The sequence below is a fragment of the Rhinichthys klamathensis genome, unplaced genomic scaffold, assembly GCF_029890125.1.
Source record: "Rhinichthys klamathensis goyatoka isolate OS25496 unplaced genomic scaffold, OSU_Roscu_1.1 h1tg000253l_1, whole genome shotgun sequence".
Taxonomy (NCBI): Eukaryota; Metazoa; Chordata; class Actinopteri; order Cypriniformes; family Leuciscidae; genus Rhinichthys; species Rhinichthys klamathensis.
This window is the reverse complement of record NW_026606775.1, coordinates 876220-901298: the sequence shown is the minus strand read 5'-3', so window position 1 is coordinate 901298 and position 25079 is coordinate 876220. Positions and strand designations below refer to the sequence as shown.

Below are 25079 nucleotides of genomic sequence, written 5' to 3'. Positions count from 1 at the left end.
GCGTGAGAGCCCTCTATTTGTTTTAGTTCGTCTCTTTTTTCTTTTTGTTGTTTCCTTTGACGTTATGTACTAACGTTAGTTGATTACATTAGGATCATTATGATAATGTATGCTAAGTGTATGTTATTGTTATGTTCTTGTTGAAACTAATCAGTTGAAGCTGAAAGTGACTCTGTTAACGATCGTGAATGAAGGACAAATGTGGAATATTTTCTTCGGATGTCGTATATTTCCAGTCTGCAGGTCAGATATGTTATATTTATCATGTAAGAATTGATGTTTGTGTTGTCTAAATCACTAAATGTACATTGTTTGTAGTGAAACGTACAGATAATTAAATAGTCATTAATAGCCTCTATTCGGTCTGTACGTGTATGATTTCTGTTATCTTTATATTATGTGATAGTTTTAACCGGTGTCTTGTTTCATCCTTATTAAATCTGGATAAAAAAAATAAAAATTCATTCATTCATAAAAATGAACAACCTTACCATTAAGCCAAATGAAATGCTACTAATATCAAAATAAATATATTTTCAAAATCAAACCATGCATTTAATTTAAGAAGTGTAATTATTAAAGTATTTCAGTATAAATTCAGTAACCCTGAATTTGGCAGATCTGGGATCATCTGAACTTAAAAGCTGCACACATTATTATATATATATATATATATATATATATTGTGTAAAAACAGATCTCAATAATCATCTGCACCGTCACTCTGGAGAAAAGCCATTCAACTATGATCAGTGTGATATAACTTTTTTTATATATATCATATAAATATATCATTACCGCGGTAGAAAATGTCAACCGTGTATACCGCGACATGTAGCCTAAATAAGTGGGTGTGGTTGCGGCGTGCGTGAGACTCAGACACTGAGAGTTGTCAAAGAAACATGGAGAAAGCAGATCAAGAGTATCCTTAAAGGAATTATGTTTTCTAAAGGGTTGTCATTAACGTATATTTCCGGGGGAAAATGTGCAGCAGTCAACTAGAGCCATGCAGCACATGTAGGCTACAGTATAGAAAGCATGAAGCTTACTTGACAACAACAGTTAATTTATCAATATCGTAACGAATAGAAATAACCTTAAATAATGTATAGTTATCTGCATCTTTCCGTCTCTCATGTATGATTACAACTTGTAACTGAAATTAACCGATTGCATTTTATTGATGCAAAAGGCGCGGATGTTGTACACACACTGAGAGGGAGTGTGTCAGTGTTCACCGGGCTATGGTAAAATAATGACGCATTTACAATCTGAAACGCCTTTGGAGAAGACTTAGGGTAAGTGTACCCATTAAGCCCACCAAAATCTAAGTCTAGGTTTTTTAATAGATAATGACAAGGTTTATAAGGAAAATAATTAGTTAAAATGCAAGATTTATCTCTCATTTGAAAATCTATTAATTAGTTGATGTACATTTTTGAATATAAAATTAAGATAATTTATGAATAAAGTCAGAAGTCTGGCATGGGCTTAATTGGTACTTTTGGCACCATTTAAGCCCGCATGTGTTCCAAATAAGCCCACATCATCATTTATTCACAAAATATAAAAAATGTATTAATTTTAAAGAAGTAAAACATCAATATATTTATTCAGTGACAGGGAAGTATTAAAAAAGTTCCTTTTGCTAATGTTTGAAAATTTGTAAATTGTACACATTTTTAGCGGTCAAAAAACAAATATGGGTTACTTTGCATATAGCTGATACGGTTTTCTTTCATAGAGAAATATTTGAACCAATAATGTTGAAACTAGAAATTTTGTTAGAATTCTTTTTTTCTATCAACACAATTGCATAGAATATAGTTGTCCCATATTATTTTTCCGTTCAGTTTACGTGCCTATAACTCTAAAAGTATTAAAGATATCTTAATATCCTTAGAGATGCTAATTCTTAATAAACTTTTTTTTTTTGGAATCTTAATTTTAAGGCCCTATATGGTTCAATCCCAGAGATAACATGCAGTTATGATACTGTGTATTTTAACTCTTGGTTGCTTCAGAAGCTGTTAAAACTAATAAAATGTTAAAATGTCTGTTAGATCACACTGGAGTAGATATCACTATTAATTGTTCATGCGCACAGTAAATTAAATTTACAACTGTTAAAAGAAAAGGCTCAACAAACTGTTACATAGATATGATACAATAAGCATCAATTTATCTCCCCCTTGTTTTCTGCATTTTTCAATGCAAAGCACTGCACGCAATGACTCCATGTTGCTCCAAGCGCATCTGTCACGAACACACACACAGACAACGTAGATCCAATTGCTGGTATTTATTAAAAGGGTTAATCCGTACTCACATCCAGTCCAGGCAAGGGTCAAATTCCAACAAAGACAGTCCAAGAACATAAACGACAAAACACGAGCAAGACGCAACAACAGGAACGGAAGTGTGGGGACATTAACAAGGACTCCGTAACAAACACTGACACAGACAGGGAATATATACTAGGGCTGAGAATCGCTGGGTACTTCACGATACGATACGATATGCGATACATTGTTCACGATACCGATAATATCACGATATGGCGATACTGCGATAATCGACATATTATCAGTAATAACTCACAATATATCATGTTTTAAGAAATACAAATTTTTTTTTAATTAGGAAAATTAATCTCCATTTATTTTTTGGGATGAAACACAATAACAAAAACAACTTGTGTCTTATCAGTTGCAACAAAACAGTCACAGACACTATTTTAGTGTAACATTGCTGCAATCAGTAGTAATAAAAATGTTTACGCCGGGGTGTGTCGGCTTCGAGCCAGCACCAACCACGGCTTTCTCACAGAGCTCCGGGTGATGCCGCGTGAGGTGTCTGTACATGTGGTCGTGTTTCCCGTTTTGCGGACTTTTGCAAAGCCAGACATCCCAAGTCTCCCGGAAGTTCCGGGAGTCTCCCGCATAATGATAGCGTCTCCCTGATGCCCGCAAATTAGTTCAAATCTCCCGGAATCTAGAGCGCGCATGCGAGACAGAACAGCCTACTGCGCGCATAACATACATAGCACGGCAGAGAGGGAGAGAGCGAGAGACTTTGCTTTTTTTCCCTTATGAAAGCTAGTCAAATCCAGTCAACTCGGATAATGAATAGAGCGTTTTATAACGGCTTTTAAGATCGATACTTGGCAAGAGCGCATCGAGAATCAATCGCGGGAGTAAATATCGTGAGATATCGCCATATCGATATTTTGGCGCACCCCTAATATATACACACAGAACTAACAAGGTGACGGGATACAGCTGAGTGTGATAATAGGCTAGTTGCACGTGGCCGCCATTTTGGATTTTTGATCAGCGAGTGTGCGGTTGGACACTTCCGGTTTCGCTTTACGGCCGGTGCAGGGAGCCGGAGAAAGCCGAAAATGATCTCTTATAGTTGTTTATAGAATCAATTATATCATTTAAAATACTACTAAGATATATATTACTATCACATGAGCAAATGGCAATTAAATGCACGGATGCAAAGTCAGACTAATGAATGAAATGCAACTGTTCATGCACGAACAGAAGATTCTTGGTCTCATGCTGCATACGCAATGAGAAGCCTTCTGTAAACATTGAGTTACAACTACGATTATATTTGTTTGCATACAATACCGCCTGAACATTCACACGTTTGCCCTGTCTTATTTATCTCCATAAATAGGCCTACTATTTTCTCATTTCTATTTTCATATATTTTCACTCACATCAGTTGCTCGATCAATATTATCAACACATATTTTCCTTACATGCTTTCTTTGCATCACTTATCTTTATAGATAAAAACGACGGCGAAAAAAATTCGTAATAATTGCGAGTAATTTACATTTTTAACTGTAACGTTAGTTAACACAAACAATTTAATATAGGCCTAGCTATAAGTTTGTGTATATTTTACAGCAAATACTGTATGTGCTGCTTATAAAAAAAAAAACAGATAATGATTTATGAAATATTTATGATTTAAGATGATCTTTACTCATCTCACTTGCACAAAATAAATGCAGTAATAGAACGCATAGAAACGCACAGGTGAAATACGCTGAAAATTATATGCATTCAAATGACATACTAAAATACAAAAGAGCAATAATAATGTTACCAAATAAAGTAATGCCGACAACAGACCCGGGTGTTTTTGTCACCCTCTGATGACAGATGCTTTTGATGCACATGAGTGTTTTTAAAATTCAAGGGAGGCGACTTGCCTTTCAGAACTGACAGCCTCAGCACTTACCGGTAACTGTTTCTCGTTATGAAACACGTTAAAACAAAGAAGTCAGCTTTTCATGCATTCCCCGTTGGTGACCAGTCCCGAAATTTGAAGCTTTGTCCCACGTCCCGCAAGTCATAAGCAGTGTCCCACATTTTAATTTCGTCTGCATCATTTTATTTCATCGTCCTTTAAATGACAATTCTACAATAAAAAATGTTAATAATAAAACACTGAACATGCGCAGCGCAGCTGTATTTATTGGTTCTAGTCAGAGAGGGAAAACAAACACTGAGAAACCCCCACACACACAGACAAAAAAAAAACAGCAACAGAAAAATGGATCTGGCCTCCCGAGAAGAAAAAGCGTCTTGTTCGTATAAGCTTGGGAGAAAAAAACATGGTAAAAACCAGTTACAGGTGACCCTAAAAAAGGAGATGTGTCTAGACACATAATGAATGAGAAGCCCCTACTTGAAGCTGCCATCAGACAAAAAACATAAATTCAAGATGCACTGAATCCGGTAAGAACGCATTTAATCTCTCTAGTCTTTCCTATGGAATGTATGTGCTTATTTGGAAATGTGTTTTTTAGCGATTGGATTATTATTTTCACTTAATTATTTAGATTGAATAGACCCGTGCTGTTAAAATGAGTTTTATATTATTAGTGAGGTTCACAGCGCCGGTCAGCGCCGTCATTAACATTAGCAATTTAAAGCATATCACTGCAAAAAGACATCTAATATAAAATCTATATTTATTCACCTAGTATAATAATAGCAAGTTCTCTCCGTGTCCCGCAAAATCAGGTCTGCAGATATAATCAAATATAATCGTAGTTGTAACTCAATGTTTACAGAAGGCTTCTCATTGCGTATGCAGCATGAGACCAAGACAATCTTCTGTTCGTGCAGTTGTATTTCATTCATTAATCTGACTTTGCATCCGTGCATTTAATTGCCATTTGCTCATGTGATAGTAATATATATCTTAGTAGTATTTTAAATGATATAATTGATTCTATAAACAACTATAAGAGATCATTTTCGGCTTTCTCCGGCTCCCTGCACCGGCCGTAAAGCGAAACCGGAAGTGTCCAACCGCACACTCGCTGATCAAAAATCCAAAATGGCCGCCACGTGCAACTAGCCTATTAGATGAGTGACAGACTAGAATGCTGGGAAATGTAGTAAATGTGAATGACACCGTGAGAACGAGGACCTCTAGTGATAACCCAGGGAAACACAACCAGACACTGTGACAGCATCATTCTGCGCACGGGATGCGCATATTAGGCCTATAATACTTTTTGGTAAGTTTCAAAGGGGATGCCCCCTCCCCTGTGGAAATAGGCCTGCCACCACAGCTGGAAAAAATCCTAGAGGAAACACTGAAAGCCCTTCTTCGAAATATCCCTGGAATAAAAATTAAAATATAGATTCTTGTTAATGTGCCTCAAATTAATTTTTTGGCACTCTAGAGGAAAACAAGATACATTTATAGTTTCAATATTATTTAATCTTCATTACCCTTTAAATGCAATTAGTATCATCTGTGTGCAAAGTGAACCATATTTGGTTTTTGACCATTGAAAATGGGTAAAATTCAACAAATTGAACATGGAGCCACATTGAGATCTCCATATCAAGGGGATTGAGCCATATAGAGCCTTGAAAATTAAGATTTCAAAATAAATGTGAATATAAAAAAATATATAAAAAAATCAGCACTCATATCAATATGCAACAATGCGTATTTTGTGTGTATGTGTGTCTGTGTAGGAATAGAATGTGAGTCTGTGAATATAGCTAAAGTTGGCAGCACGGATAGCTAAGATTGACTCGTGTACATCGGCGACGTCAGCCCATCTTGCTACTTTCTTTTTTACTGCTCCACAAAGGCACCAATTTTTGAAGTTTGGTGCAAAACTCATGTCCAGACCCAATCTTGACAAAGAGGCGTTCACCGGCCGAAGGAAACGCCTGCTAGCGACATTCTAACCAGGTAGCACCACCTCCTCTCCACGATCCATGGAAACACACACTCTTCTAAAGATAAAGGGAACATAGCAGAATGTTTCTCCCCAGACGCTAAACTTCGCCCCTATATAGGGATGCACGATGATATCGGGACAACATCGGTATCGGCCGATAAAAGCTTAAAATGACCATCATCGGCATCGGCCGATATGAATATTTCTGCCGATGAGCCTTGCCGATAGGGTGGCGTGTTTCCTATGCGCACGTGACGACCGTGAACGAAGCATGAGCGCCAGCAACTTAAACTTCCAACTAGGGGTGTGCCGTGCGTCTCACGGTTTTTGATCGTGGACGATTAAAATGTCTCCACTATCTGCTTTTGAAGAAAAATCATAGTATCGTGCATTCTATCAGTTCAATTCTGGCGCCTTCATCTCAACATACTGTACAACGCGACGTACATTCACATCACATCACATGTAAACGCAGAGGTAGAGTTACACTCACGGGACACCGCAATTCACAAAAGTTCATTGTTTGCATGTGCGTCAAAGTCTTGCTAGGTAAACATGTCATTCACGTGCTGATGCGCTGTTCTAACATCCGCTTTTCTGAGCGCGTTACACCCGACGCTCACAGGAACTAAAAGCCTGTCACAGCGCCTGCATACTGGACTAATCTTTCCAGTCTTATTGCGCTGATACTGTCAAATACACACAAGGTTTACATAAACAAAGTTGGTTATGTCTAAAGTGAAAGCAAACAGAAAATCTGCTTGTCAAATGCGTGTATATTAGACGCGTCGCGTTACTCGCGTGCAGTTCTTAAAGAGACAGTAATAATATTCTGCCGCTTGTCTTTAAAGAGATACTGCACCCAGAAATAAAAATTCTGTCTATCTAATGTTGTTTCAAACCTGGATTCATTTCTTTCTTGTGCTTAAATATACTATGGAAGTCACTGGAGTACAGCAACTGTTTGGTTAGCCACATTCTTCCAAATAACTTTTATAATTTCAACAGAAGAAAGAAACTTGAGAGAGTAAATGATGACAATTTAAATTTTTGGGAGAACTATCCCGTTAATGTTAATAAAACAACAAAACACAGAGGAAATCACTCACTGCTCTTGACTGAGAACATTAATAGAAGCTTTAATAAGCTTTTTTTGCACTTAAAAAAAATACAAATATATCGGTATCGGTATCGGCATCGGGCAAAATGAGTTTGAAAATATCGGCATATCGAATATCGGCCAAAATCCTATATCGTGCATCCCTACTATATACGTTTACTTTTCCCCCTTAATTGGTCCTCTCTTCCAATCCTGATGTTGTATAGTTGGGAGGAGGAGACAGAGAAAGTGAAATTAAACAAAGGGGTGGAACAGAAAATATCTGTACTGCAACAGGCAATATAACAATGAGCAACTTAGAGCTGTTTTTAAGGCACCAAATGTGTTTACTGTTAAAGTAATCCAGTATGAATTCAGTAACTTATCTTTTATTTTTCCAGATCTGGTCCTGTGGGCGTCAGTATCACACAGTGATCACAGTTCACACCTGCTGTGAAGCCCCTCCCACAACAATTCACCAATAAATACTGGGAATATTCCCATCATCCTACAAAAGAAGGACAAACTCCAGGAGTAGCAGCTGAAATCTGTGTGACTGTTAAAGATGGAGTTTATTAAAGTGGAGATTGAAGACATGAGTGATCCAGAACCATCCAGAATAAAACATGAAGATACTGAAGAACAAATAGGTTGGTGTCCATTGTTGATTTTTCATTGTTGACTGCTTTCGTAGCTGTGAAAATATGGATTACAAATGATAGAGAAATGCATGTTAATGATCATAACCAGTGGTGGACAAAATACACAAATCACAAATATAGCATAGTATTTAAAATTAGGAAAAATAAAGCTGCAACCAGCGATGCGGGGCTGGAAGAACAAAAACAGCAGAAATAAAATGTACATGATGAACAGAAAGGTCCAGATGTACATGTAGGATGAACTCAAAATTAACTTTAGTTTAGATGATCACAGAATGAACAAAAATACACTTATTTCTAATCCTGGAGGAAGAAAGATTAGTACAATGCTTAACCGGGTAATAAAGGATTTGAAATAGCACATTTGAAGTAGTCGTACACAGGACGCAAACCCATAGCCTCTGGGTCAGGGACGTGTCACTCATCTCATAGCACCACTGCTGAGCACGTGAACACAATGGATCATCTGAGCTGATTTGGACAAAATTGGACAAAATTGGTAGGAGTAGCGAAAAAACTGTTTTTTTTTATTTTTATTTGCCTCAATATGGTGTACAGTCACATTGTTGGAAATGACAAAAGAGATATTGTCGAAATCGCAATAAACCAAGGAATGTACAAAAAAAAAAATCATATCTCTCGAACACTAAGTGGCAAGGTGTTGAAACTTCTCAGGTCCCTTCAGGACATCCCGAAGATGATGCTTACCTAATTTTGTGACGATATGTCAAATCCTTTAAAAGATATGGCAATTTATGACAAAATTCAAAATGGCGAACTGAAGGTTCCTCCGATCCTGGAAAAATTGGTATCCCCGGATTCAGCGGGACACAAGGAATCCAAAGACACTAAGATCATGAATAAAATGACAAAATGTTCAAAAGTTATTAGCAAAAATTGCATTTTTTTTTCAGATCTCATGACCTGTAGGTAGCGCTGTTCCCAAATTTGGCATGGACCCTCAAATCATGGTTCTGATAAAGCTTACCAATTTTCGTTTCGATTGACCAAAGTTTGGCCGAGATACTGCCTCTGAACCAATTTTAGGTCAATCTTGTTTAATTTCTCTGCGGCTCAGTCCTAAGATCATCTGATCAGATTTTGTACAAAATTTGACACATTTTGAAGGAGGAGCAGCAGTGAATAAATGGTATACTGTACTTTTCAAAATGGCCACTACTGTAATGGGCAGAGTCTTAAAATGTTGAATGTGATCAGCATGAAAAGCGGATTCAGGTGAACTAAATTACATTTTTCTGGAACAAAGGATTCTAAAGTTATAACTCTTAGAAAAGTGAATTTTTGAACTGGTGGTGGAGCTATAGAGTTGGTCCTAGAGACTCCAAAATTGGTCAAATCACTAATAATTACCATCTCTACAATTGTGCCAAATTTCATCATTTTCTCATGTTCTGTTTATAGGCTGCCATACACTCCCATTTGGGAAGAAAAATAATAGTGCGGAAATATCCGTATACAATAGGGACTGCATCCCCTTTGGGTTGACAAAGAATATAAAATCAGACGTCACATTGGGCTAAATGCACAAGATTTGAAGAAGAACAATATGCAAACATACTAGTTTTATATAGTTTGGGGAAGATGCATGGGCATTCATTTCTGTTATTTTAACTGTTAAACGGTTGAGCACATTTTGAGTCACTATATTTTACTGAGAGGAGTACCTAACTTAACTCAAACTGATTGAGCCATCTCTACCATCTGGTTGAGGTATGTTATGCCAAAAAAATCCATTAGATGTCACAGTGTCAATCAACAGCACTTGTCACAATACTTCTAACATGGATGTCAGAAACAAATAAATCACCCCAGCCACGTGAACTGTTTTTGGTGAAATTTTGCAAGCTAAGCATTTTTTTTTTACATATTACACTGTAAGAGCCCTACCTTTACAAAATTACAACATGACATCATGACTTTGCGTAAACATACACGCCACTTTCAAGTCAAGTGGCGTGTTATCTATACGCATTTTGAGCTATCCGCGTGTATGTCCACGCCGAAACGAACCGTCATCTTTTGCGTGTATGTCTACGCCGTTAAACGTCCGAGTGATTCCGCGTGTATGTGTACGCCGTTAAATGTCCGAGCGAAACGAAGCAAAATTCATATCTACATCTGTGGAGCAATATTTTTTTTCCTAGGATGGTAGGGGAAGACTCATAAATAGTATTAACCCCAGTGACGGGTAGGTTTAGGGACGGGGTTGGGGTAGGTCATATATTTATATATATACAGTAATGTAACGTTAAGTCAACGGCGTTGATAAACACGCTAAAAAGCGATTATGCGTGTTCATAGCACGCTAAAAATGGAAATACGAATTGGCGTGTAATACATACGCCATTTCATGAGATCAGTCTGAAAATTATGTTACTTGGTGCCATGAAAAAAACTTGCTCAACCAAACGGTTGATTTGGCACATAACGGTTAACTGTCACCCCCCTTTTTGTGAATGGACATTACAATGCACTATTAAAACTTGGCCACTCTCCAGTAACTCTCACATTTGGAATCCATCTGCAATACAGAAGCACCCCACCAGATGGCGTTTTAATACATCACTCTTGAAAGATCCAGAATTTAACAGCTACTTCAAGAGAGAGTGGATGTCCTTCCTTGAAATAAATGACTCTCCAAAGTCACCAGCTTCACTGCTCTGGGAAACATGGAAAGTAGTTTTACGGGGAAAAATTATATCATATTCAGTACATAAAAAAAAAGGACAGAGAAAAAGAAGTCCAACTGGAAGAAAGAATAAAAGAATTAGAAATTTTACATGCAAATAATCAATCAAAAAGCATCTATGAAGAAATAAGAGAAACATTTTTTTTGCTTAATGAAATCATAAATAAAAGAAACCAGTTCCTAATTCACAGGCTCCGTCAAGAAACTTTCCACCATAGCAATAAATGCGGAAAATATTTAGCCAGTCAAATTAAAAGAAATAAAGAAAGAACAGCTATAACCTCCACCAGAAACTCGGCAGGGAAGCTAACCAATTCACCAGTTGAGATAAACAAGATATTTCTAGGATACTATACAAAATTATACTCATCTGATCTGGACCCAAACCAAGAAGACATAAACCAATTCCTCGATAACACCATTCTACCAAAACTCAACATGGAACAAGTTAATTCTCTAGAATTACCAAACACTGAAAAAGAACTTCACTCCGCGCTAAAACACATGCAAAATAATAAAGCACCAGGACCGGATGGCTTCCCTGCTGAGTTCTACGGACATTTTTGGTCAACTTTATAGCCACTATTTAGCAGAACAATAACGGAAATAAAACATAACGCAAAGTTCCCACCCCACATGAATACAGCACTTATATCACTCATTCCTAAACCTAACAAAGACCACACCTTCACATCTAACTATCGTCCTATTTCACTTATAAATGTCGACATAAAAATTATTAGCAAAGCATTAGCCCATAGAATTGAACAAATTATACCATATATAATCCATCCTGATCAGACCGGCTTTATAAAAGGTAGACACGCATCCAATAATACCCGCAGATTATACAATTTAATGCATTACTCATCAGTACAACAGAAAGATACTCTCATTGCCACATTAGACGCCAAAAAAGCTTTTGATAGGGTCAACTGGAAATTTTTATTCACCACATTACAAAAATTCGGCTTTGGAGAGTCATTTATTGACTGGATTAAGATTTTATACACATCACCATCTGCCACAGTCACAACCAATGGACTAACGTCACAAAGTTTCACACTGCACAGGGAGACGAGGCAGGGATGTCCACTCTCTCCATCCCTATTCACTATTTTTATTGAACCTTTAGCAGCAGCTATCCGTCAAAACCCAGCAATCAAAGGTATTGAAACACCACAACAAACACATAAAATCTCACTTTATGCAGATGATATCCGACTATATATACAAGAACCCCTAGCATCTACTCAAGAAATAATTAAAACAATCCAGTCCTTCTCAAAAATATCAGATTATGCAATAAACTGGAACAAATCTTCCGTCCTCCCTTTACATAAAACCAAATGGGATGTGGCACCCCACCAATCACCTATACCTTTATGTCATGACCACATCACTTACTTGGGCATTAAGATCTCCTCCAGACTGTCAGAGTTGGTAACACTCAACTTCACACCACTGCTAAAAAAAATAGAAGACGATTTGCTCAGGTGGCTCAACCTTCCAATCTCCATAATCGGCAGGATAGCAGCAATAAAAATGACGATCCTACCGAAAATTAATTATCTATTCTCAATGATTCCAACTCACCCCAAACTCACCTGGTTTAAATCACTAGATTCCATTATCACTCACTTCTACTGGAAAAATAAAACGACAAGGATAAAACTCACTACACTACAAAAAAGTAAGGTTCAAGGAGGACTAGAAGCACCAAATTTTCAATATTACTCAATGGCTAACCCATTGCAATACATATACAAATTGATTCACCCCAACCGATCAGATATTATATGGCTAGATATAGAACAATCACTATGCAAAGAATTAAATATAGCTGACATACCGTTCCTCACTAAATCGGCAGGGGCGGCAGTGGCTCAGTGGTTCATGTGGGTTGTCTACAAACCGGAAGGTTGGTGGTTCAATCCTCGGTTCCACCTGACCAAGTGTCGAGGTGTCCATGAGCAAGACACCTAACCCCAGCTGCTCCCGACGAGCTGGATGGCGCCTTGCATGGCTGCCGTCGCCCGTCGGTGTATGAATGAGTGAGTGAATGGGTGAATGTGAGGCAAATTGTAAAGCGCTTTGGTGGCCATTGGGTCTGTGAAAGCGCTATATAAATGCAGTCCATTTACCATTTACCATTTACCATTTAAATCGATGCAACTATAGCCACCACTCTGACAGCCTGGTGGAAATTTCACCAAATCACAAATTCTACATTAGCTCCATCTAACCTCACCCCACTGTGGAACAACCGTGACTTCATAAGTAATAAAAAAAACATTGAATTTTCACACATGGGCGGAAAGGGGTATCACCCACAATAATCATATTTTCAAATCTAACACATTGAGACCATTTCCGCAACTGGCCCAGGAGTATGGCATCGGGAGCAACTAATTTTTTAAATACCTACAACTCAAATCTTCTGTTCTGACAAAAATAAACATTAGAGACACAAATTTAGAACTTCCACCGGCAATATCAGACTTGGTTAACATTTCCTCGCCAAAGAAACTTCTCTCTAAAATATACAAAATGATTTCAAACCAACTTCAGACCATATACTTACCAACAATAAAATGGGAAAACGATCTTTCAATAGCTCCTGATGCCAACTTCTGGACCCAAATCTGTAAAAACATCTATCTCATGTCCAAAAATGCGAATCTTCAGTTAATACAATACAAAATACTTCACAGAACACACTACACGGGCAATAGATTAGCTAAAATGTGACCTGATCCAGCAAAATGAGTCACAGTGACCCAAATTTAAAAATTGAGATTTTGGTATTAATGGAAAGAGGAAACCATAAGCTTTCAATTGATATCCTAGTCAAAGTCATACCTTGAATGGTTGTAAAGATATACACATTTGAATTATGGTCGTCTGCCCTCTTTTTCCAATTGAAAACCTGAGAAAATCGCTTTTAAAGTTTTTTGCCCGTTTTTTGTTGATATCTTTCAAAATCCATTACATTTAAAGGGATAAACTATTTATTTTACAGCTTAATTTGACCAAAGACATTAATATATAAATGCTATTAAACCAGGCTGAAGCTCAAATTATTGTAAAAGTTTTTATTTGAATAAATAATTTAACAGTAGGCCTACCTTTTACAAAAATGTACTAAAATCAGAAAGATTGAACAGAGGTGCTACATTTTTGCTTGAGAGAGAGGGTGTGTGTGTGTGTGTGAGAGAGAGAGAGAAAGTGAGAGGCAGAGAGACAAGGAAACAGAGATCAAATAATGCTATGCAATCATATCTTAGTGTAGGCTAGTTGACAATAACAGCGTAACAAATTCATAACGGAGATACCAACAGTTAAATATTGGGTTAATCAAACACATAATGGATTCTCCTTGCAGATAAATAGCTACACTCATTCACTTTTGTCAATCACGTTATGTCAATCACGCGTACACACTACGAAACTTTCATCCGTTATATAAAAACAATCGTAAGTTTTTCGCATCCGTAGCAAGCAGTTTGAATGGTGTTTTGACAATTCGGAGCCACCGAATCAATACGAAAAAACGCATACGAAAAAAAACGCGGACTCAGTGTGCAATGGCCGGGGGGCTTGATGACGCTTTGGCAACTTTGCTCGCTTTTGACAGCGACATTTCTCAAATTAATAATATTTAATCTTTCTGAGGAGATCTGCTAGCTTGTTTATTACACAGAGCGCTCGCTGCGAGTCTGACAGGAGGTTGGCTGGACCAATCGCGTGCCGGTCAGTCGAAACGGCTTCCCATCGACAAATGATCAGCATTTGTGTAGATTTCTAAGCTTTTTGATTGGTTCTATACAACGTGTAACACCATTTAAAGAGCAGAGATAGTGACGTTTCAGGGGATACCCGGGAAATGCTCAGAGGTGACGGAGGAGTTGAGAAAAGCAATGTTCATTTCCAGCGAATTTAGTAAAACTTTGTACACTTTAATAGTAATTTAAATACCTTTACCCAATTATCTGGACTACGAAACTTTGGGAGATTATTTTTGAATGTCTGTTCTTTGAAATTAGCACAAAAAAAAAAATCTATTATTTCATTGTTTTTCCACATAATCGGCCCATATCTTAAAATAGAACGTTGCGACTTCCGACTCATTTCGCCAGATCGGGTCACAAATGGGTTTCACATCAGAAGTTTGCACACATTGTAATCACAATTCTACAGATACATATTCATGCAACCTAACACTGCACTCCAATCAAACACTTTTGGGAAGAGGTCACACAGTCACTATCCACTATAGTCGGCTGCCACATCCCACTATCGCCCTCTCTTTGCTTGCTGTGGGACCTCACAATAATCACTGATAAAACTATAAACTCTAAAATGCTCCTCATAGCTCTAACCATCGCCAAGAAAACTATCCTCATGAACTGGAAAACTGGAAAACAAAATACACATTAACTATTGGAAAAATCTTATTACAGACTTCATTGCAATGGAATACACATCTCCCCTTCATAATTACGCATCTGAAACTGACCTCTGCCATCCAACACTTGCTGACCTCTTACAGCTGAATCCTTTCTCTCTTTTCAACTCCGACTCCTCCCACCTTCTTAATCAACCCACGAATATTAAACGCATTTTAGTTGTTTGAACTTGTTTCTGTCATCATTGTTATTACTGTCACTGTTATGATTACTATTTTTATTTGTTCATTGTTGTAATTGCTGTTGTTGCTGTCTTAGCTTTCGCCACTGCGATCGCCACTGCCGTCATCATTGTCATTTATTATTAATATTATTATTGTTACTATTATTATTATCATCAATATTGCCATTGTCAATGCTGTATTGGAATTAAGTGTTTATTGTCATCACTACTGCAATAATTTCCCCCTTATCTTTCCATGTGTTTTTAATGCACCACAACATAGAATAGGGAAGGAGCAAAAAAAAAAATTGTATGGATAACCTCATAAACACCTAAGCAAGCAAAACAGGCGAGAAGTGGTTTCAATGGGACAGCATCTCTGTCCCAAGTTGAGACACTTTCACACTGTACTCCCTCTTTTAATGCACTTTAGACATTGGACATAACACACACACACAAAAAAAAGATAATAATAATAATTGAGGAGAAGATAGGGACTGAAGAAATGTGGGGGAAGGATATCTTATATTATCTTATTATGCCATCTTCTATCTTAGACAGTGTTGACAATGGCAATTATTACATAGGAGGAAGGATGGAAATAAAAATCGACTAATACAATATTGGCAGTGTGGTGGTAGTGGGGAGTGGGGGTGGTGATGGTAATGACGATGGTAATAAATAATAAATGGTTACTTTGTCTACGCATACCCACACATACACATACCCACACACACTCATAGATCAACACTTTTATGTCAATTGTGGAATTATGGAATTACAAGATTGTTCACTCTACTGCACTATGTTGGTTTGTATGTCTGACTGTTTAAAAAAAAAAAAAAAAAAAAAACTTGGTTGTAATTCAAGTATGCTTTGGAATAAAGACCTAAGTTTAGTATGAAAAAGTTATGGAAGATTTACATTAAATCAAATATACTGTTCTTAATATTTTTTCTTTAATATAAAATATATATTTTACAAAATAGTTTTTACTATAAAATTACTATAAAATCAAAGCCATATATCTTAACCAAGTTGTGTTCACAAAAATTGAAGTTCCCATGAGATTTTGTTTAGGCGTAATACCAAAAATGACATAAATTCCATTGAATTTAATTGTATGCATTATGCTGTAACAAATTAATACATTTCTGTCCAAATATCACTTCTGTTACTAAATATGGAACCTTGACACTCAGACCTTTCTGACAATGTGTTTTGTCAAGACTAGAAAAGGTTTTGATCATAAATTATGATGGGCAATGAAAAAGTATGGCAAAGTATGTGTATGAATTCCGGTATCATTTTTTTACATTAAGTGACATCTCAACCATTTGGTAGAGGCCGATATTTTAAAAATTATGGGATGTGTTGAAAAAAAAATACATTGAGTGTGGTTACTAGCGACATAAGGTGATAAGAAATGCAAAAAAAAAAAAAAAAATTCCATCACTTTTTTCTTGGTGCGGGTTTAGGGATGTTTTTTTAACTAAAACCTACCCCGTTGAGACGGTGATGTAGACATTTCTGCATTCAACCATTACAGTGGGCTTCCTTAAACAGCTCACTGTTGCGAATCATCAGAATCAGAGTGATCCATTTGCAGCTTAATTTATTGAGCAGAATAGTCAAACAGGCAAAGGTCAGAACCAGCAGATACAGCAGTGAAGACAGGGCTGAATCGTAGTACAATACCAGGCAGAAGATCAGGGCAGGCAGCAAACAGTCAAGGTCAAAGAACAAAGCAGAGGTAACATAGGCAGGTAGCAGACAGGGAGATATCCACAACGGGCAGGGTCAACAAAACAATCAGGCAGTCACAGAAATAAACGCTCAGAAATGTTCACAGTAGCAAAACAAGACTTCACACTGAGAGCTGCATGCAGTGCAGCTAAAAAGCCTAGTAAATGAGATACAGCTGGGCATGGTGATTAGAATCAGAACCGGGGCTATTGGGAAATGTAGTGTGGTGAGGGAGTCAATATTCAGGCGAGGGTGCCCTCTGATGGCTGGAGAGTGAGGTTACAGAGTCTGAGATTGTGACAGAGCCCCCTCCCTGCGAGCGACTCCTGGCGTGAGGTGGCTGAAGACGTTGGGGTCTCCCACGTGGTCGGGGAGCAGGTTTGTTAGGATGGGCGTGATGGAAGTCAGTGATTAGACTGGGGTCCAGAATGTCTGTGGCATTGACCCATGAACGCTCCTCTGGTCCGTATCCATCCCAATCGACCAGGTACTGTAAGGTGCTGCCCCGACGCCTGGAATCTAGGAGTTCCTGGACTCGATAAGCCTCCTCGCCCTCCACTAGAATGGGTTGGGGGCTCTGTTCCTGGGATCTCTCCTCCTCCCTCTCGTTGGGGCCATCAGCAGGTTTGAGCAGTGAGACATGGAAGGTGGGAGCAATACGGTAATGGTTAGGTAGGGCCAGACCGAAAGAGACTGGTGTAATTTGTCGTGTTATTTTGAATGGACCCACATACCTGGGACTGAGCTTTTTACAGGGGAGCCGCAAGCGTAAGTCTCGGGTGGATAACCAGACCCATTGGCCCGGGTGGTACACCGGACCTGGACGACGTCGATCGGCTTGTACTCTCTGGCGACGAACGGCTCGTTGAAGAGGAATATGGGCTTGATTCCAAGTGTCTTCACTGCGTTGTAACCAGTCATTCACGGCGGGGACATTCGTGGGTTCTCCTGACCATGGAAAGAGGGGCGGTTGAAACCCCAGCATACACTGGAACGGAGTCATGCCGGTAGAATGTTTCTGAATGGAGTTCTGGGCATACTCGGCCCATACCAAATAGCTGCTCCAGTCCTCCTGATGTTGATGACAGTAGGAGCGTAGGAATTGTATGACCTCTTGATTCATGCGTTCTGCCTGCCCGTTTGATTGAGGATGATACCCTGAAGTGAGACTGATGTTGATCTGAAGGGACTTGAAGGCTAACCAGACTTGAGACGTGAATTGGGGTCCTCTATCAGAGACAATGTCCTCGGGTAGGCTGTAAAATCGGAAGACCAGGTTGCAGAGGTGCTCCGATGTTTGTAAGGCAGTAGGGAGCTTAGCCAGGGGTATCAGGCGGCAGGCCTTGGAGAACCTGTCCACAACGGTAAGGATGGTGGTGTTACCCTCGGAGATAGGCAGATCGGTGATGAAATCGAGGGCAATATGTGACCATGGGCGTTGTGGAATGGGAAGAGGATGTAACAGACCGGCAGGTAGTTGGCGTGAAGATTTCTGGGTATTGCAGATTTGGCAGTGTCGGACAAAGTCGGTGGTGTCTGAAGCTAAAGAGGGCCACCAGTAGCGATTTTGTAGCAGCTGAATGGTGGTAGTTATTCCCGGATGTCCAGAGCTGGGAAGAGCATGAACGTGCTCCAGGACCTGGTTCCGGAGCGTATCGGGGACATAAACCCGGTTGGGTGGACAGGCAGACGGGATCTCTGATCGGGAGTTGATTTGCTCAATCTCGGTTTCAACGTCCCACTGAATGGGAGCGACAATGAGGTCTGGGGCCAGAATTGTCTTGGAATCTTGTGCTGTGGGCTCGTGGTCACATTGACGTGATAAAGCATCTGCCTTGGTGTTCTTGGAACCTGGACGATAGGTGACTGTGAAGTGGAATCGGGTAAAGAACAGTGACCAGCGAGCTTGTCTAGGGTTCAGTCTCTTGGCGGTGCGTAGGTATTCCAGGTTCTTGTGGTCGGTGAAAACGGTAAAGGAGTGATTAGCACCCTCTAACCAATGCCGCCACTCTTCGAAGGCGGCCTTCATGGCTAGAAGTTCTCGATCTCCCACATCGTAATTCCTCTCAGCAGCATTTAGTTTGCGGGAGTAAAACGCACAGGGATATAGTTTGGGTGGTGACCCCTGACGTTGAGAAAGAACAGCTCCCAAACCGGTGTTGGAAGCATCCACTTCTACCACGAATGGTAATTCAGGGTCAGGATGGGTGCTGTGGTGAAATGCTGCTTGAGCTGATTAAAGGCTTGGGTGGCCAACTCATTCGATGGAAGACGATGAGTTCCCTTCTTCACCAGGGATGTGAGTGGGCTTGCCACTGAACTGAAGTTTCTTATGAAGCGGCGATAAAAGTTAGAAAATCCGAGGAAGCGCTGCAGTTCTTTCAGGGTGGTAGGTTGTGGCCATTCTAGGACTGCTCTGACCTTGCCCTCGTCCATGGCGACTCCTTCTGGGCTGATGACGTACCCCAAGAATGTAGTGGAAGTCTGATGAAACTCGCACTTCTCCAGTTTCGCGTATAGCTGGTGCTGGATAAGCCTCTGGAGAACGGCTCGAACATGCTGCACATGGTCAGTCAGGGTGTCAGAGTAAATCAAGATGTCGTCGATGTATACTATAACTGATTTTTGAAGCATGTCTCTGAACACGTCGTTTATGAACGACTGGAAGATGGAAGGACTGTTCCCCAGGCCGAAAGGCATAACCAAGTATTCGTAGTGCCCTGTGCTGGTGGAGAAGGCCGTCTTTCACTCGTCCCCCTCCCTGATACGAATGAGGTTATACGCACAGCGTAAATCAAGTTTGGTGTAGTACCTCGCGGAGCGGAGCAACTCCAGGGCGGCTGGTACCAAGGGAAGTGGATAGCGGAACTTGACAGTAATGTTATTCAGGGCAAGATAGTCAATGCAGGGTCGGAGTCCTCCGTCCCTCTTCTGGACAAAGAAGAAACCGGCAGACACCGGAGACGTGGAAGGTCGAATGAAACCCTTTGTGAGTTCCTCCTCAATATATTTCCTCATGGACTCGGATTCAGATTGGGAGAGAGGAAATATACGACCCTTGGGAAGTGTGTGCTCTGGTAGTAAGTCAATGGCGCAGTCACTGACACGATGAGGTGGGAGTTTAGAGGCATTTATTTTGCTGAAGGCTTCTGATAGATCGTGATATTCGGAAGGAAGATTGTTCGTGCTGGTTCTCCCCACCGGTAAAGTTATCACCCGGACAGGTGATGGAGCGACCTGGACAAGGCATTTGGAGTGGCATGAATCGCTCCAGCGAGAAATTTGATTGGTTCTCCAGGAGATTTGGGGATCATGTTTGCGAAGCCAGGGCAGGCCTAAAATCACAGGTGTGTGTGGAGCGTGGAAGACGTAAAATTGTATGATCTCACGGTGGAGTGCCCCAGTTTGTAGATGGGAGTTCCTGGGTGATGTGAGAAACATGACCTGAGCCTAGTGGTCGTCCATCGATGGCCTCGACTGTGAGAGAAGAGGGACAACGAATTAATGAGATGTTATGTTGTTGAGCAAAATCTGCAGATATGAAATTCCCAGCGGCTCCGGAGTCCACTAAAGCAATGGTGGTAATCTGCTGGCCATTGGCCGTGATCACAACAGGCACGGATACACATGAGTTGGGGTTTGATGCATCGACATTGAGACTCACCGGTCGAGATGCAGTTAGACGTGGTCTGGATGGACAGGCAATACGAAGATGACCAGCCTCGCCACAGTACAGATACAGGTGACGAAGGATCCTTCGATCTCTCTCCTCTGCAGACAGATGGTAAGTGTTGATTTGCATGGGCTCGGGTTCTTCAGTGCGAGCGGAGATTGACGCTCGGGGAACTGGGACGTTGCGGAGAGCAGGAATAGTGCGATGGCTCGCTCGGCGAGATCGTATGAGGTTGTCAATTTGAATGGTGAGGTTTATGAACTGGTCGAGGTCTTTACCCTCATCACGACAGGCTAACTCGGACTGTAGTTCGTGATTCAAGCCTCTTCGGAAGACCACTTTAAGGGTGTCGTTATTCCAGGAAGTCTGCGCAGCAAGGGTGCGAAAAGTAAGAGCATATTCAGCTGCAGTAACTTTACCCTGCGTGAGTTCAAGCAGACGATCGCCAGCACCTTTCCCCTCCTTAGAATGTTCGAAGACCTCACGAAAGCGTTGGATAAACACATTGTATGGCGGAAATGCAGTTCCATCATCCCTCCACACTGCCGTTATCCAATCCAAAGCCCTCCCAGTGAGTAACGAGCAGACATAGGCGATCTTACCAGCTTCGGTGGAGTAGTGTGGGTTGTTGTGCAATGAATAGAGAGCATTGGAGAATGAACCCCTTACACTTGTAAGAATCTCCGTTGAACTTTTCTGGATGCGCGAGACGAGGACCCATGGTAGGTGGAATTTCGGCAGGATGGGGAACGGCAGCTGTGGCTTGAGTGGGCGACTGCTCTGATGACGACCTTTGAAGCCTTGTACTGCTTTGACCAACTCCTCAGTTAAAGAGGTGAGACGACTCAACTGATGGTGATGGGCAGCAAGTTGACCTGCTTGGGCAGAGAAGGCTGCAGTCAAGGTTGATATAGCTGCTGGATCTTGAGGTGGCGAAGTCTTCTGTTGCGAATCATCAGAATCAGAGAGATCCATTTGCAGCTTAATTTATTGAGCAGAATAGTCAAACAGGCAAAGGTCAGAACCAGCAGATACAGCAGTGAAGACAGGGCTGAATCGTAGAACAATACCAGGCAGAAGATCAGGGCAGGCAGCAAACAATCAAGGTCAAAGAACAAAGCAGAGGTAACGTAGGCAGGTAGCAGACAGGGAGATATTCACAACGGGCAGGGTCAACAAAACAATCAGGCAGTCACAGAAATAAACGCTCAGAAATGTTCACAGTAGCAAAACAAGACTTCGCACTGAGAGCTGCTTGCAGTGCAGCTAAAAAGCCTAGTAAATGAGAGACAGCTGGGCATGGTGATTAGAATCAGAACCGGGGCTATTGGGAAATGTAGTGTGGTGAGGGAGTCAATATTCAGGCGAGGGTGCCCTCTGATGGCTGGAGAGTGAGGTTACAGAGTCTGAGATTGTGACACTCACCTTTTTACAACAGATTTTGTTCACAAACAACTGACAGTCGTGACCTAAATCTAATTTTTATTTATAATAATCAATCCTAAAATTCGGCATTTGTAACTTACTTTTCGGGCCAACGGTCGCGCTTGTACTCAAGTCTAGAGGATCTCTCGGTTGGCTAATTTTCAGTCAGACTTGTGAATTCAGTTAACTGGAGACTCGCTCTAAACGGATAATTCGGTGAGTTGTTGACTCGAGAACATCTGCGATCGGATCAGTGTAATTCACAAATGAATAGTATGGTGTGATTTGCGAAATGATTTAACAGATTCATTAAAAAAGAATCAGCTCGTTCATGAATTGGACACTGGTGTTGCTTCTTGGAGTGTGTGTGTGTGTGTGTGTGTGTGGGAGAGATTGTGTATGTGAGTGTGATATTATGCTTTAAAATGTAGTTCTAGAATGTAGTATAATATAAAATTTCAAAAATAAAAATACTCTAGTAAAGTATGCAGTGTGAAAAGTACAAATACTTAAGTACTGTAACAAAGTAAAATACTTTTTTTGCTGTCCACCACTGATCATAATCAAGTTTTAATCATATTAACAAGTGAATCACAAAACCGACCTTTGTATATCAAAGATACTTTATCCTGAGAGGTGTTTTCTTTTCTGCTAAGTGATTTTTATTTGAACATTTAATCTCATTGAACTGATTCTAACTGATTAATATGTTTATTTTAGACCAGATGGAAGTGAAGGAGCAAATACTGAAACTAAATGACGTCAATAAATACTGTGACTTCAAAAGTCAAGGAAGAAAAGCCAAAAAGCTGCACTCCTGCTCTCAGTGTGGAAAGAGTTTCCAAAAAAAATCAAATCTTAACACACACATGAGAATTCACACTGGAGAGAAACCGTATCCATGCACTCAGTGTGGAAGGAGTTTTTCTCAAGCATCAGCTCTCAGTGTTCATCAACTCCGTCACTCTGGAGAAAAACCATTTAACTGTGACCAGTGTGGTAAAGATTTTAAGTCATCATCAAGTCTAAAACAACACCTGAAAGTTCATTCAGATGAGAGGCCTTATGTGTGTTCTCTCTGTGGAAAGAGTTTTTTAAGGCTGGACAATTGTAAACATCACCAGAAAACACATGATGAAGTGAGAGATCTTGTGTGTTGTGACTGTGGGAAGAGCTTTACATTTACCCAACTGAAACGGCACCAAAGAATTCATTCGGGAGAAAACCACTGTACTCAGTGTGGAAAAAGTTTCACAAATAAAGGAGACCTTAACAAACACGCAAGAATTCACACTGGAGAGAAACCGTATACATGCACTCATTGTGGAAAGAGTTTCACAAATAAAGGAGACCTTAACAAACACGCAAGAATTCACACTGGAGAGAAACCGTATGCATGCACTCAGTGTGGAAAGAGATTTTCTCGTGCATCAACTCTCAATAATCATCTGCGTATTCACTCTGCAGAAAAACTATTCAACTGTCATCAGTGTGGTAAAGATTTTAATTCGTCATCAAATCTAAAACAACACCTGAAAGTTCATTCAGATGAGAGGCCTTATGTGTGTTCTCTCTGTGGAAAGAGTTTTTTAAGGCTGGACAATTGTAAACATCACCAGAAAACACATGATGAAGTGAGAGATCATGTGTGTTGTGACTGTGGGAAGAGCTTTACTAGAGATGACCATCTGAAACTGCACCAAAGAATTCATACTGGAGAAAAACCTTACAAGTGCTCATACTGTGACAAGAGTTTTACTGTGTCTGGAAACCTGAAATCACACGAGCGACTTCATACTGGAGAGAAGCCGTACTACTGTACTCAGTGTGAGAAATGTTTCAAACATTTATCAAGCCTTTACAATCATAGGAAAAAATGTTGCACATGAGCAACAATCTTTTTAATGCCAAATACTTCACTGTGAGATAAAAAAGTGAAAATCTTGGGAAACTAGAAAGGCTTGAGATTCGAAGCTTCACCAGTCAACAACTCTTACAGTGTAAATAAAATATATTGTGTGTATTGTGTGCTAAATATGTCTTTATTAAAAAATTAATAGATTCATGTTATTTTCTTATTTACTAAATTTACTAAATTGTCTTCTGATAGTACGTCTAATTATAAGAAATATAAACAGAAACAACATCTTGTCTTGAAAGATCTATTTAAATGATCACAGATAATGAGTTATATATAGTTTTAACAACATTAATGAGATAAAAAATTCTACAAAGAATTCGGAAGAAAAAAAAACGAACGAATTCTAAGAAGAATTCTAGACTGGGCTCTGTCCAGTAGGGCTCCATATTTACCCATTTGCATTTTTTTTTAATTTGTTAACTTAAATGTCAGTCAGATATGATAAGCCACATTTCCACTGTCAGTCCTGTGCGAGCGAGGACTATTAACAGATATCAAATGAGTTTCACATAAAAGAACATGTACTTATTCAATCAGTTTGCTCCTTTTTATTTGTGGTCACGGGACTGCACAAAACAGCCCTCTTTCAGCCTTTAGTTCGAAAGAGAACATAAAAAAAAATCAAACATTTGATGTTTTTGTCACCTTTCTTTAGTTAGATATATTTCTATTAAGTTGCCACTAAAATAATAAATTGAGTGTAGTTCATCTCTCGCCCGTCTCACTATATAATGATTTATTAACAAAGTTCTGGAGGAGCACATTCAGATAATAAACATAATTAGCACAAGAGGAGCGCATTCAGTTAATCATCTCAATTATCGATATAAGAGGTATATATTCAGCAGACTTAGCTTAGTTTGTTGACCATTTATCCGCATCCCCCCACCACCCCGTCTCCTCACTTCTAGTTCTAACTATTCCTATCACAACTTGGGGGAGTACTCTGGGTTCGGGCCAAATTCCCAGCTCCGAG

General features: G+C 39.7%; 2 protein-coding genes across 2 annotated transcripts in view; both read left to right on the top strand.

The window, feature by feature from the left end:
• Positions 1 to 25079, top strand: part of LOC130101124 (oocyte zinc finger protein XlCOF6-like) — a 297964-nt gene that overhangs the window by 100977 nt on the left and 171908 nt on the right. The window lies entirely within an intron of this gene.
• Positions 154 to 24181, top strand: LOC130101126 (gastrula zinc finger protein XlCGF52.1-like). The gene is made up of 3 exons (XM_056266709.1): positions 154 to 243; positions 7736 to 7984; positions 22903 to 24181. Exons 2-3 carry the CDS (start codon positions 7900 to 7902, stop codon positions 24069 to 24071), a joined length of 1254 nt encoding a protein of 417 aa, XP_056122684.1. The 5' UTR covers positions 154 to 243; positions 7736 to 7899; the 3' UTR covers positions 24072 to 24181.

Coding starts and splice junctions, on each gene's coding strand:
- LOC130101126 (XM_056266709.1), top strand. CDS start 7,900: ATGGAGTTTATTAAAGTGGAGATTGAAGACATGAGTGATCCAGAACCA. Junction 7,985..22,902: donor AGATACTGAAGAACAAATAG/GTTGGTGTCCAT, acceptor TGTTTATTTTAG/ACCAGATGGAAGTGAAGGAG.